Raw genomic sequence first — 12,879 nt, forward strand, 5'->3', positions numbered from 1 at the left:
TATTGTTTCCATGTGTTTCTAATGCCTGCCAAGGCAGCATTGCAGCATAACTGTCAGAAACATGCTGCCCTGCCATACCCGCTGTGCAACGTCCTTTTGCTGCAAGAAGTTCCATGTTATGTGATTCAGGGCTAAGATCAAACTTCTCCTCTTCAAATCAACTCACTGGAATGCACAAAAGGCTGAGACAAGAACTGGGAGACTGTGAAGTTGTGGCTGTTCATGCAAACTTCTTGGAGAATGAAGTGCCACGCTGTTTGTAGCTTCTTCCTCTTTCTGCTTCAGCTACAGGAGTCATAGTGATTCTCAGCATCACCAACAACTCTGCACCTTCTGCAAACTTACAAAAACATGCATTAAAACAGGGTTATACCTGTTTTACCAGAGCAATTAACGTTCAAATAACGCTGTGACATTCACACAGGGAACTACAGCAAGTGCTAAAAGCATGACAAGGACCCAGCACAATGAGTATACAAAGTAAAAGAAATGAAGGCTCAAACTGTCATCTCCTTCCCTGCTTCTTGCTCTGCTGCTGACTTGTGGTTTGTTACCTGTCCCTGCACAGGCAGTGAGCAGAAGTCTATCAGCAGCAATTACACCAGTGCAGTTCACTGTGACCAGCTAGAGGCAGCACTTAAGTCAAGATCACTCTCTGAGCAGTCAGGAGCACTGCATGTCCTCCCAGCACTCTTCATTTACACACACACACTCATTAAATAATCACCTGTCCCACCCAGGGCTTTTTGCTGCTGCCCAAAACCTGTGTGTTGGTCAGACAGCTGTCAGCATTGGAAGAGCCCTCTGAAGATCATCTGTATACTATGGGCCATAAGCCCCTCTGAGATTTCAGGGGTGCCTGTGTTTTCTTCCTATCTAAGCCAAAAGGCAAGAGAAGAGAATGGACGAATGCTCTGGGCCTCTCTGGCTACTGCTAAACTGTGCCTGCTCAGGACAGGTCTCACCCCTGGCTTAGCCATCTGCAAGATGCTTCTTCCATCCTATGGGATGCTCCATTTTTAAGAAGCACCCATGAAGCAGTCTGCTTCCCTCCCATTCCCACAGAGATGTTTCACCTGTCTGCACCTTCACCTGCTCCAGGTTACTTCAGTATGTAGGATGGGGTACAAGGTTAAAAATCCTAAAGAGTAGTTATCAAGCTCTCAACACTCACTCAATAAAAGCAGAGCAGTATTTCACCCTTCCAGTATCTCATCCCTCTCTTCTGAAATCTTTCCTCTCCTCTAATGAGGAATCTCTGCCAAAACCACACAAGGAACCTCCTTCAGGTTTCCAGCAGACCAAAGAAGTGAAACTTCCCACAAACACCACCCACCAGGGCAAAATTGTGCCCCAGCTACTAAATTTAAAGAACAAAACAAAAAAACACCCACCAATCCCTAACAGCTGGAATGCAGCACCCTGCCTGGGAGTGATAAGAGTATCTGAAAAGTCCACGTGTGCATTTGAAGCCACCCCATGATGTTCCTGGGCCCAGCTTCCCCAGGAACTCAGCAGCTTTACTACAGCATGGACTTGCTCCAATGCACCACAGGTCATGGCTCAGTTATGGGGGTACAACCATTGTTCATGCTGTGAGGTTTTGTAATCCCTGTTCACAAGCAGCAGTTTTTTAATATTGAAAACTATTCTGAAGCAACAGAAGCTCCAAACCAGATAACCTCACAACCACAGCCAGGCTACTGATGTGCTGTCAGGTGTTAAGAATTCAGGGAGTGGTGGTTTGGGACATTTTGCATATCTGCCTTTTATCTCACTGCCTCAAAGGGATGACAGACATTGCAGGGCAAAATTAAAATCTTTATGCTAAGACTTGGTTTTTAAGCAAGAGTCACCCCAGGACTAAAAGGACAGTCGTGCTTTTGGCCAGTACTTGCCTAGAAAGTTCAGAGCAGCAAAATCAGGTGACCAGGTCAATTAACTACAGCTCACAGCTCAGGACTGGCATTGCAAGGCATTTTAACACCCTCAGACTGCACCATGATTGCATCTAACTCTGAATTTATAATCTGATGTTACTGCAGTTGCACCTTCTCCTCTACCAGAACATTAATCTAAGTGAGCTTAATCTGGAGCACAGGCTTTGGAGCCAGCTGCAGGTTTGCTCAAGCTGCAGTGGAGGAGTCTGTGAGCTTTGACAGAGCTGGAAGGCTGGCAGTGGCCTGAGCTCAGCCCTGCTAAAGAGAGGCAGCAAATACAGCTGGGACTGGGTCACTGAACCTGACCTGAAGGTTTCTTCAAAAAGGCTTAAAAGGTCGGTGTTTTTCTTACTCAGAGGCAACATAAACCTGTCAAAGAGACAGACAGGAAACTCAGGAACAGTCTTTGACAGTTGAGAAGGAAGCATGACTCATAATTTAAGTTACTGACTAACTACTTGTTAATTAATTGTTACTACTGACTTAGTAATTACTATAAGCCCATAACACATCATACATGACCACTTTTTTATCCTACTGAAAGGACAGAAGACTGTTGGCATACAGCATAAGCACACCTCACTAACATCCACACCCTGCACCTGGCCACACACGTGGAAGAGAAGGAAGTACACTATAATTAGGAGATGTCAGAGAAAAGCAAGAGTACTGTTTTTTTATAGCCAGCAGCTCCACAGAGAATAGGATACATAAAATCAGTGATGACAAACCATCAACAAATGCACAAGCAGCACATGACAGTAACACAGTGACACACTCATCATTTTTCACTGCAGGTAAAAATCACCCTCATTGCAACCCTTCACAAAACGACACAACTCTGTTCTTCCTTCCAAATGGGCAATTAGGTTTCTGGCAACAGCTGCACAATGACCTAGCCATTACACCAAGTGCTGACATTTTAAGGCTGCTGAAATGTTTTCTGCACTTGGAAGTAACAAGGCTCATAAAAAACCTGATCTTATGTTACTATAACAGTACCTGCAGGAGAAGCGTTAAGTGCAACAGATGCACCCTTCCCAAAGCTCCTCCTTACTTGTGAGCAGTGCGTGTTCACAGAGAGCTTTTCAGAGACAGCTCCCAGCCCAGGCAGCAGCACCCTGGAACCAGGATGTCGGCCAGATGCTGGCAGTCCTGCTCCACATGCCTGTGCTGAGGTGTCACTAGCACTGACAACACAAACCAGAACTTTCAGGTTATAGTGGCTATCAGAAACCCCTTTGTATTCTTGATTCTGTTTAGTTATGCTTACCTTGTTTTCTGTACAAGGAGGATTTGGTCTCTCACAGCCCCCCCTGCACACATTCACCTACCATCTACTTCTGCTGCTCTACAGGATAAAACCACACAGCCCTCGGGACTGCCACCTCAGACTGGGGTCTGCATTGCCACCTCCTGTTTATCACAGTAAATTAATTAATTAATCCAGCTGAATTTCAAATTCATAGGCTGCGAACAGCCCCTCCTCCCTATGCTGTAACACATACCCAGTCTCACCAGCACTTGGGCCCTGGGAGCATAAATACCACCAACCACATGAAGTCAGGCAGGACAGGCATTTCCAATTAATAACTCCACCAATATTTGAGTAAGCACTCTTGCTACTGTCTCTGGCACCACTGTATCTTTATTATGGTTTCATCTTTTTTTTTGTTTTCCCCTCAAAAGCTTCCTTCAATTTACTAAGCAAACAGACAGGATCATCACACGCAGATAAATTTAAATCCAACAGACACAAAACCCAACACACCTGACATTCTCCATAACACCACACAACTTGTAAACATCATTTTCAGAAACCTCAGTACTATCTACTGTGAAATGCAAAAACGAGTTGCAACTTCCTGTAAAACTAAAACTCCTGGATGATGTTCATACCCTTTATAAAGTCAAGCTGACAACCACAACCTGAAGGCACGTGACCTGCCACTCATACATGTCCATGCCAACCCCCGGCTGAAACATCTCAGGAAAGAGCTGAAGAAGACTCTCTCAACAAAATGTTAGCTTAACACTAATATAGGTTTTGGCTTTTTACTTTTCAAGAGCCCAAGAAAGGGATGCTGAGGACTTAAGAAGGAATCTGACCGCAGAGAAAGGGTGTGAGATGGTTAGACTGCACCGGGTACCAAATCCACTCTGATGAAGAGCAACTGGTCTGCTCCCCTTGAGCTGTAAGTGCTGATACAGAGGTGACAGACAAATGTGCCACCCTCCCCAGCTGCACCCACTCACTGCCACGTGCTGGTGCTACTGATGAGAAGCCGAGAGTCTTTGACAGCAAAAATAATAATTTTGGTTGAAAAATACTTTTCAAATCATTGAAGTCAAGGATGTCCTCTCCCTGGAAGTGTTCAAGGCCAAGCTGGATGGGGCTTTGAGCAACCTGGTCTAATGGAAGATGTCCCTGCCCCTGACAGGGGGCCTGGGACTAGATGATCTTTGGTTGTTTCCAACCCTACAACTGTATGACCATTGAGTCCAACCATTTACCCCAGCACTGCCAAGGCCACCACTAAACCATGTCCCTCAGCACATCTACACAGCTTTTGAACACCTCCAGGGATGGTGGCTCAACCACTTCCCTGGGCAGCCTGTACCAGTGCTTGACAACCTCTTTTGCTGAGGATTGTTTCCTAACATCCAATCTAAACCTCCTCTGGCACAGCCTGAGGCCGTTTCTGTCATTATCACTTGTTACTTGGAAGAAGGGACCGACCCTCTCCGCCGGCTCCAATCTCCTTCTGGGCAGTTGTAGAATTCAGTAGCTCTTTATCTGAGGCATATTTTAAAACCAGAAAAAAATACGAAAATGCTATTGAATCTCGAGCGTCACACACGCTCCCGGCCCTCCAGGCGCCGTGTGAAGGCGAAAACCCCGGGCTGGAAGGTGAGCGGGAGGCCGGGCACCACCCCCGGATCGCTCTTCGCTGCCACAAGCCCTGGCACAGCGCTGACCCCCCGGGCAGACCCGTCCCCCGCTGTCTCGGCGGGACTGAGGCAAACGCTGCGAACAGGGCCGAGAACCGCGGCGCCCAGCCCTGCAGGCACCGGCACCACGGGCCGCCCCAGGCCCCGCAGCCCGGCCCGGCGCCGAGAGACAGCGCTGAGGCCCGGGGCGGCACAGCCGGGCGCTCCACCGCCCCGGGCCCGGGGCCTGCGGCCGCGCCGAGCCCTGCCCGCACCGGGGCCCTGCCCGCAGCGGGGCCCTGCCCGCAGCGGGGCCCTGCCCGCACCGGGGCCCTGCCCGCACCGGGGCCCTGCCCGCACCGGGGCCCTCCCTCGCAGCCGCCGCCGGCCGCCTACGGGTCGCAGGAGGCACCAAACAACCCCCGGCGGAGCGCGCGGCGCCCCTCCGCGCCTGTAGGCACCGACCCCCGGGGAGAAGCAGCCGCCTCCCGCCCGAGAGGCCCCGCCGGCGGAGCCCCGAGCTCTCCCCGCCCCGCACTCACCGGCCATGGCGGCCCCGGCCCTGCCCGGCCCGCCGGCGGGCTGCGGGCCTTGCTGCTGGGGATGGCGGCGGGGCCGGGCTCGGCCGGGCAGGCACCGCCTCCCGGGCCGGGGCGGGCGCCCAGGGGGGCAGCGGGGCAGCCCGGGGCCGCTGCCGGGGCCGCTGCCGGGGCTCCCACCGCCCCGGGGCCGCTCCCGGGGCCGCTCCCGGGGCTCCCACCGCCCCGCTCGCAGCCCTCCCTGCCGCTGTTTCGCCCGCTGCGCAGCGCCCAGGTGGGAACTGACGCAGACAGGTGTGAAACCATCCCTTGCATCATCAGTACTGCCGCAAGTTCACTCTCCCACCAGGAATTTAACTGTTTAAAAATGCCGTGTCTATAATAGGTCTTTCACAACACCCGCGCGCAGTTGATGTGTACGCTCCGCAGAGGGCTGGAGCAGCTCTGGTCTGGAGACAGGCCGGGAGAGGCGGGTTGTCCAGCTGGAAAAGTTCCGGGAGACCCTGGAGCACCTTCCTGCCCGTGCAGGGTGTTGGAACTAGACGACCTTTAAGGTCCCTCCAACCCAAACCGTTCCCTAATTCCATGACAGCTGCTGACCCTGCGCTGCGGCGCCGCTCGCTTGCTTAGGTGCAGCTGTGATGCACAAGGCAAACGTGACAGCTCGTTAGTTACTCAAGTTCAAGTCTCCTTAGCAGGGACAACTTTCCTCAGTCAGAGAAAAGCCTGAAGTGAAGCATCTAATTAATTGGGATGTATTAACTTTGCAAGGGAAGCTGTACAAGGAAACGTGCATTTTCAAAACTACTATTTGCGCAAAATTTCATCATCAATTACAATGCTGCAGGGGAGCGAGGCTGAACATTAGCTTTGCAAATTGTGATAGATACTGCAGATAATCTTTTTTACTGTGAAATCTGGTATATTTTATAATGTACTGGAAAAGGGAGAATTCTAATATGGCAAAGACACAGGGTAATTTGTAATTATGTTGAATTTGTAGTTGTGTCGGAACCGTGAAGAAAATGTGTATGTGGAAGAGGGACAGGAATCTTTGAGGGGGATTAAAATCAACAGTGGGCAAAGCTGCCTCGGCCTGGTGCATAAATGCTTCAACCACACAACTGCCCTCGCACGGACACTGTAATTAAAACTGTTTGCTCCTCTTAGGTAGCGAGTCCCTGAGCACCAAGACATCCCCTGACCCAGGAAACAACCACTGCTTGGAGAACCAGTGCCCCACGAGGTCTGGGAAGTGTGCCCTGTTTTGCCTCTGTGCCATCTCACCCCAATCCCGTGGAAAAGCAACAGCAATATCCCGGGATGGGTTAAACAGAGGGATAACCCACGGTACGGCCCTTGCTCTCTGTGGGGTCCTGTCTTGGGAACTCCTGCCTTCCCTGAGGCTGGAAGTCAGCTCGTCCCCACTGACAGGCCGGGACCCCTGAAGCCTACAGGGCAGGCAGGAGTTGTCAGATGGGCGGTAGGAAAGGCTCTGGTGAGGACTTGACTTTGCACTGGGATACGCACTGGAATCCTTCCTAGAGAGACAGCTTCAGCCAGCCTGGGAGTTTAAAAAAATTGGGGGAAAAAAAAGGATTTGCTGGAAGCTTGCGAGTGCTGCCACTGGTGGTCTCCTGGGAGAAGTGTCACCCGGCACACGCCTGGGGGGCTCCGGGCGTCCCCAGCCCGTCCTGGGCGGCCCCTGGGCTGCAGGGACAGCCACACGAGCCCTTCTTCCAGATGAATTCTTCCTCTGACACTCTGGCCTCTGCTTTCGGGGCCTGGCGCTCCCTGCCAGGATGGGGTTCCTGGCTGGCACAGCTCCCCGAAGGGAGCTTCCCACCCCAGGGCCACCCCTCTGCTCTCCTGTGCCCCCACGCCCAGGAGCCCCACTGAGCTGGGGGCAGAACTGCTGGAACTCACCCAGTTCTGTGCACTGCTCATGTGTGCACACACGAGACCACAGAATCACGGAATGTGTGGCATTGGAAGGGACCTTTAAAGGTCATCTAGTCCAGCCCGCCCTCAGTGCACAGAGACCTTTTTAACTAGATCAGGTTGCTCAGAGCCTCGTCAAGCCTGACCTTGAATGTCTCCAGGGGTGGGGCCTCCACCACCTCCTTGGGCAGCCCGTTCCAGTGCTTCACCACCCTCATTGTGAAGAACTTCTTCCTGATATCCAATCTAAATCCACCCTGTTCTGGTTTAAGGCCATTGCCCCTTGTCCTATCACTACACACACCCTTGTAAACAGTCCCTCCCCAGCTTTCCTGAGCCTCTTCAGGCACTGGAAGGTGCTCTAAGGTCTCCCCAGAGCCTTCTCCTCTCCAGGCTGAACATCTCCAGCTCTCCCAGCCTGTCTTCGTAGCAGAGCTGCTCCAGCCCTTGGATCACCTTTGAGGCCCTTCTCTGGACCCTCCCCAACAGCTCCTTGTCTCTCTTGTGCTGAGGGCTCCAGAGCTGTTCACAGCACTCAGGGTGGGGTCTGACCAGACCAGAGCAGAGGGGCAGAATCCCCTCCCTGGCCCTGCTGGCCACACTTCTCTTGATGCAGCCCAGGACACAATTGCCCCTCTGGGCTCCAACACACACCGGCAGGTCATGTCCAGCTTCTCATCTCCTCCCACCCCCAAGTCCTTTTCCCCAGGACTGCTCTCCAGCCGTTCTCCCCCCAGCCTGGATCTGTGCCTGGGCTTGTGCTGATGCAGGGACAGGGCCTTGCACTTGGCCTTGTTGAACTTCATGAGGCTGGCATTGGCCACTGTCCAATACCTTGATGTCCTTTTGATATGCAGTGCTCAAGGTGAAGCTGCACCAGAGCAGAGCAAAGCGGGACAATCACCTCCCTTGACCAGCTGGCAATGCTCTGCTTGATGCATCCCAGGACAGGGCTGGCCCTCCTGGCTGACAGGGCACACTGCTGGCTGATCTGCAGTTGCCATCAACCAGGACCCCAGGTTCCTCTCCACCTGCTGCTCTCCAGCCTCTCATTCCCTAGTCTGTAGTGACACCAGGGCTGCCCCATCCCAGGTGCAGAATCCAGCACTTGCCCTTTTAAACTTCATGTGGCTGGTGACTGCCCATCTTTCCAACCTGTCCAGGTTTCTCTGCAGGGCCTGCCTGCCCTCACGGGAATTGACAGCTCCTCCAGTTTGTATCATCAGCAAACTTGCTTAGAATTCCTTTGAGTCCTGTGTCCAAGTCGTTGATGAAGATGTTGAAGAGGACTGGGCCTAGGATGGAGCCCTGTGGGACTCCACCAGTGATGGGTCTCCAGCCTGATGTTCCCCCATGCACTGTCACACCTTGTGTTCAACCTCTGAGCCAGCTGCTCATCCATCGTATGGTTCACTTGTCCAGCTGAATGTTGGACATCTTGTCCAAGAGAATACTGTGAGGGACAGTGTCAAACCTTGCTGAAGTCCAGAAATATGACATCCACTGGCTTCCCTTGATCAACTAGGTGGGTGACCTTGTCATAAAAGGAAATTAAGTTTGACAAGGAGGGCTTCCCCTTGTGAAGCCGTGCTGGCTGTGACTGGGGACTGCGTTGTCCTCCAGGTGTTTTCAATACCTCCCAGAATAATCTTTTCTGTAATTTTACCAGGCACTGAAATTAGATTGACTGGCCTGTTGTTTCCAGGGTCCTCCTTCTTGTCCTTCTTGAATATTGGGCCAACATCAGCCAGTTTCCAGTCAACTGGAATCTCTCCAGTTTCCCAGGACCTCCGAAAAATCACCGAGCCCTAGCGATGACATCAGCCAGCTCTTTGAGGATTTCAGATGGATCCCATCAGGCCTCATGGACTTGTAGGGATCTAACTGTAGCAGCAGATCCTGGGCAAGTTCAGGGTCAGCTAAGAGTTGACCCCTCATGCAGTAATGGTCCTCCAGTTCTGGGCATCTGGGACCCCTTGGTCCATCATCAGTGTTGAAGACAGAGGCAAAGAATGCATTGAATACCTCTGCTGTGTCTATATCCCTGTTGGACAGGTGACCATCCTTATCCTGTGAAGGACCCATGTTGTTTCTACACTGCCTTTTGCCTTTCATGTATTTGAAGAAAACTCTTTTTATTGTCCCCCACAGATCTGGCCAGTTTCAGCTCCAGTTAAGGTTTGGCTACTCAAATTTTCTCCCTGTAGTTGTTAGCAGCATCTCTGTGTTCTTCCCACATCACCTGACCCAGCTCCCACTGGACACACACCTTCCTTTTCTGCCTAACCTGCAAGAGCAGATCCTTGTTCAGCCAAGCTGGTCTTCTGCCTCGTCTGCTTGAATTCCCACATGTTGGGATTGCCTGCTCCTGTGCCCTTAGGAGGTGATGTTTAAAGAGTGACCAGCACTCATGAACCCCAGCTCCTGCAACACTATTCTCCCAGGGGACTTGACTCAGAAGCTCCCTGAGCAGGTTTCAGGTCTGATCTCCTCATGTCCAGTGAAGTTCTGCTGACAGTTTTCCTCATCAACAGAGATTTTAAACTCAATACCCTTGTGGTCACTGTGGCCAAGATGACCTCCAATCTCCACTTTGCTCACAAGATCCTCTCTGTTGACAAGCAGCAGATCAAGGAGGGCATTCTTCTGAGTTGGCTCCCTTATGACCTGCTCCATAAAGCTGTCATCCAGGTGGCTTAGAAATCTCCAGGCCTGGGTTGTCCTAGCTGTATGTTGCTCCCAGTGGGTTTCTGGCAAGTTGAAGTCCCTCATAAGGACAAGGGCAGTTGACTTGGAAGTGCCCCATAGTTGCTCAAATAATAGGTCATGAGCACCCTCATCCCGGCCAGGAGGTCTATAGTATATTGCCACAATGACATCTGCATTATTTGTTTGTCCCTTGATTCTTAACCAAAGACTCTCAGCTGTGCCACTGCCAGCTGTGAGCTCCATACACTCTTAGCCCTTGCTGTGGGGGACTGTGAAAGGCCTTGCAGAAGTCCAGACAGATGACATCCACTGCTTTTCCACTCTCCACTGATGTAGTCACTCCACTGTAGAAAGCCACTAGGTTGGTCAGGCAGGACTTGCCCTTGATGAAGCCATTCTGGCTATCTCAAATCACCTCTCTCTCCTCCATGTGCCTTATCAGAGCTTCCAGGTGGATATGCTCCATGATCCTCCCAGGCACAGAGGTGAGGCTGAAAGGTCAGTAGTTCCCGGGGTCCTCCTTTCTACCCTTTTACAAATGGGTGTAATGTTTCCCTTTTTCCAATCACCAGGAGCTTCACCTGACTGCCACGGCTTTTCAGATATCATGGAGTGGCTTGGCAACTACATCTGCCATTTGCCTCAGAGCTCTGGGATGCATCTCGTCAAGTCCCATGGACTTATGTATGTTCAAGTTCCTCAGGTGACCACAAACCTTGTCTTCACTTAGAGTGGGAAGGACTTCCCTCCCCCAGTCCCTGTCCTGAGGTCCTTCAATTCGGGAGGTGTGAAGAGAGAGGCAGTCAGTGAAGAACGAGGCAAAAAGGTCATTCAGAACCTCAGCCTTCTCCTTGCCTGCTGTTACTGGTTTGCCATCCTTACTCATGGGGGACACACACACTTTCTTTAACCTTCCTTTTCTGATTGATACAGGGATGATACCTACATCCCACTCTGACTGTTTAAGTGTTGGTTTATACCCCTCTACTACAAATGAAAGCAGCTTCTTAATCTCTAGAAAGTGTTAAGAACGTGGGGGTGGAAAAAAAAATTGAAATACTTTTAGTGCTGTCAAATGCTGTGACATTTATGGTGTGTGTCCTCGGGAAGATCATGAGATTATTCCGTTTACCCTCAGGAATCCACATCTTCTGAACAGCATGAAAAGAGGTCTTTTAAATATTATTATTACCCACAGAGACCATGATCATGCCTGTATCAGCGTGATTTTTGGTAATGAATTGTAGTTAACAGAAACAGGCACTTTGTGGAAAGGAAACTGTCATTTTATAATCCCTTTAATAATATTTTTTAAGACTATCTCATAGGTAGGGTAACATACTGCGGCAAGAGGGGCTGCCTTGCACTCGTGGCCCGGCCAGCTGAGGTTTCCTTTTCTGCCCATTTCATGCTGCTGTGAAATCCCTGCATTTTGTGCTCTGCTAAAAAGCTTCCCTGGAATTGCTACTAGAATCCAGACCACAAAACTCGGTGGTCTGAGGGTGACACAGACTGAAACCTCCAACAGAAACCCGAAATTATTTTTAGCAGAGAGAGTTCCCGAGCTCAGTGGGTGAAAGGGAGGTGAAATCACCTCTCGGGGAGAGCAGCGGGGCCCAGCGCCTGGGGATCTTTGTGTCCTCGGGACTCGGATGACGGCCCCGGAATGAAGGGTTAAATATATCCCCTCCTCATGCCCGAGGCACGCCAGGCTTGAGCCGCTGCCAGGGCTGCCCGGCCCGGCCGAGGAGCGGGCAGAGCGGGACTCGCGGGGCCGGGCTGCGCCGCCGGGTCCCCCCGCAGGACCGGCCCGGACAGCCCCGCAGCAGCGGGACACGCCGAGCGCTGCCGGGCCCGGGGTCAGCGCAGCCCCCTCCTCCCGGGACCCACCCCAGGCCTCCTGTCTCCCCGGACACGGACCAAGCCCAGCTATGTTTCCTGTCCCCGCGTCCCAAGGACAGCGGACTGTTTCCTGCTGAGCTGATCTCAGAAGCCGTCGCTGTTCCTGCTAAACCGACCGATTTGTTTATCAGAGTGAATTATCTGATCTGCTAAATATCACCCTCGTTCTGGCAGCATCGGCGTGTAGCGTCTCCGTGTTTTATCTGCTAATTGTTAAATCACAATGTGGTCTCACATTTTTCCGCAGCTGAGGAGGCCTGGGTCTCCTTAGGAACAAATTAAACCCGGATCCTGCAGGCAGTTCCCGTCACAAAGTCCTTCTTTGTGTTTAAGAGAACGCAAGGAAACATTTCCTGAAAGCTCGGACTACACGCTCAGCTCCCTCCAGCCAGCTCTAGCTCCCCAGCCACGCAGGGGGACCCGGGGAGCGGGGCCGGGCGGGCAGGGACCGGCTGCCCCTCCCGTCCCGCCCCGGACTCCGCGTCCCCGCGGCTCCAGCTTTGCAGACCGGACGTTTTCCCCGAGTTGCTGGTTAGGAATCTGCACTTACGTGTCCTGTAGAGCATCCTCGGCCGGCCGGGGTGCGGGAGCGCTGGGGCGGCGGGACGCGCGGTGCCCTGCGCGCCCGGGACCCGCCCCCGGCTCGGCGCTTGTTGACGCGAAGCCGCCGTGGTTTTATTTAGATTTGTGTGCGGGCGGTGAAAGTGTTGCTGGTCAAACTGTGTGGGGTTGTTCAGCCTGGAGAAGAGAAGGCTCCGGGAGGGAACCTGAGCCTTCAGTGCCTGGCGGGGCTGCAGGAAGCGGGGCAGGGGCTTTTCACAGGGGCTTGTGTTGGAAGGACAGGGGGTAATGGTTTTAAACTGAAAGAAGAGAGAGTTAGGTTAGAGATCGGGCCGAAATTCTTCCCTGTGAGGGTG

General features: G+C 52.3%; 1 protein-coding gene across 7 annotated transcripts in view; it reads right to left on the reverse strand.

Annotated features, from left to right (window-relative positions):
* CARD19 (caspase recruitment domain family member 19) overlaps positions 1 to 12,623 on the reverse strand; it is a 29,616-nt gene extending 16,993 nt beyond the window's left edge. Inside the window, exon 1 of one of the 7 annotated variants that reach the window (XM_051627747.1) lies at positions 12,513 to 12,623. In XM_051627747.1, the coding sequence (XP_051483707.1) occupies positions 12,513 to 12,528 (16 nt within the window). In that variant the 5' untranslated portion in view covers positions 12,529 to 12,623. The other 6 variants (XM_051627750.1, XM_051627745.1, XM_051627748.1 and 3 more) reach the window with 6 other exon arrangements.
* Positions 12,624 to 12,879: the final 256 nt, after the last annotated feature.

Source organism: Apus apus, chromosome 9 (genome assembly GCF_020740795.1).
Source record: "Apus apus isolate bApuApu2 chromosome 9, bApuApu2.pri.cur, whole genome shotgun sequence".
NCBI lineage: Eukaryota > Metazoa > Chordata > Aves > Apodiformes > Apodidae > Apus > Apus apus.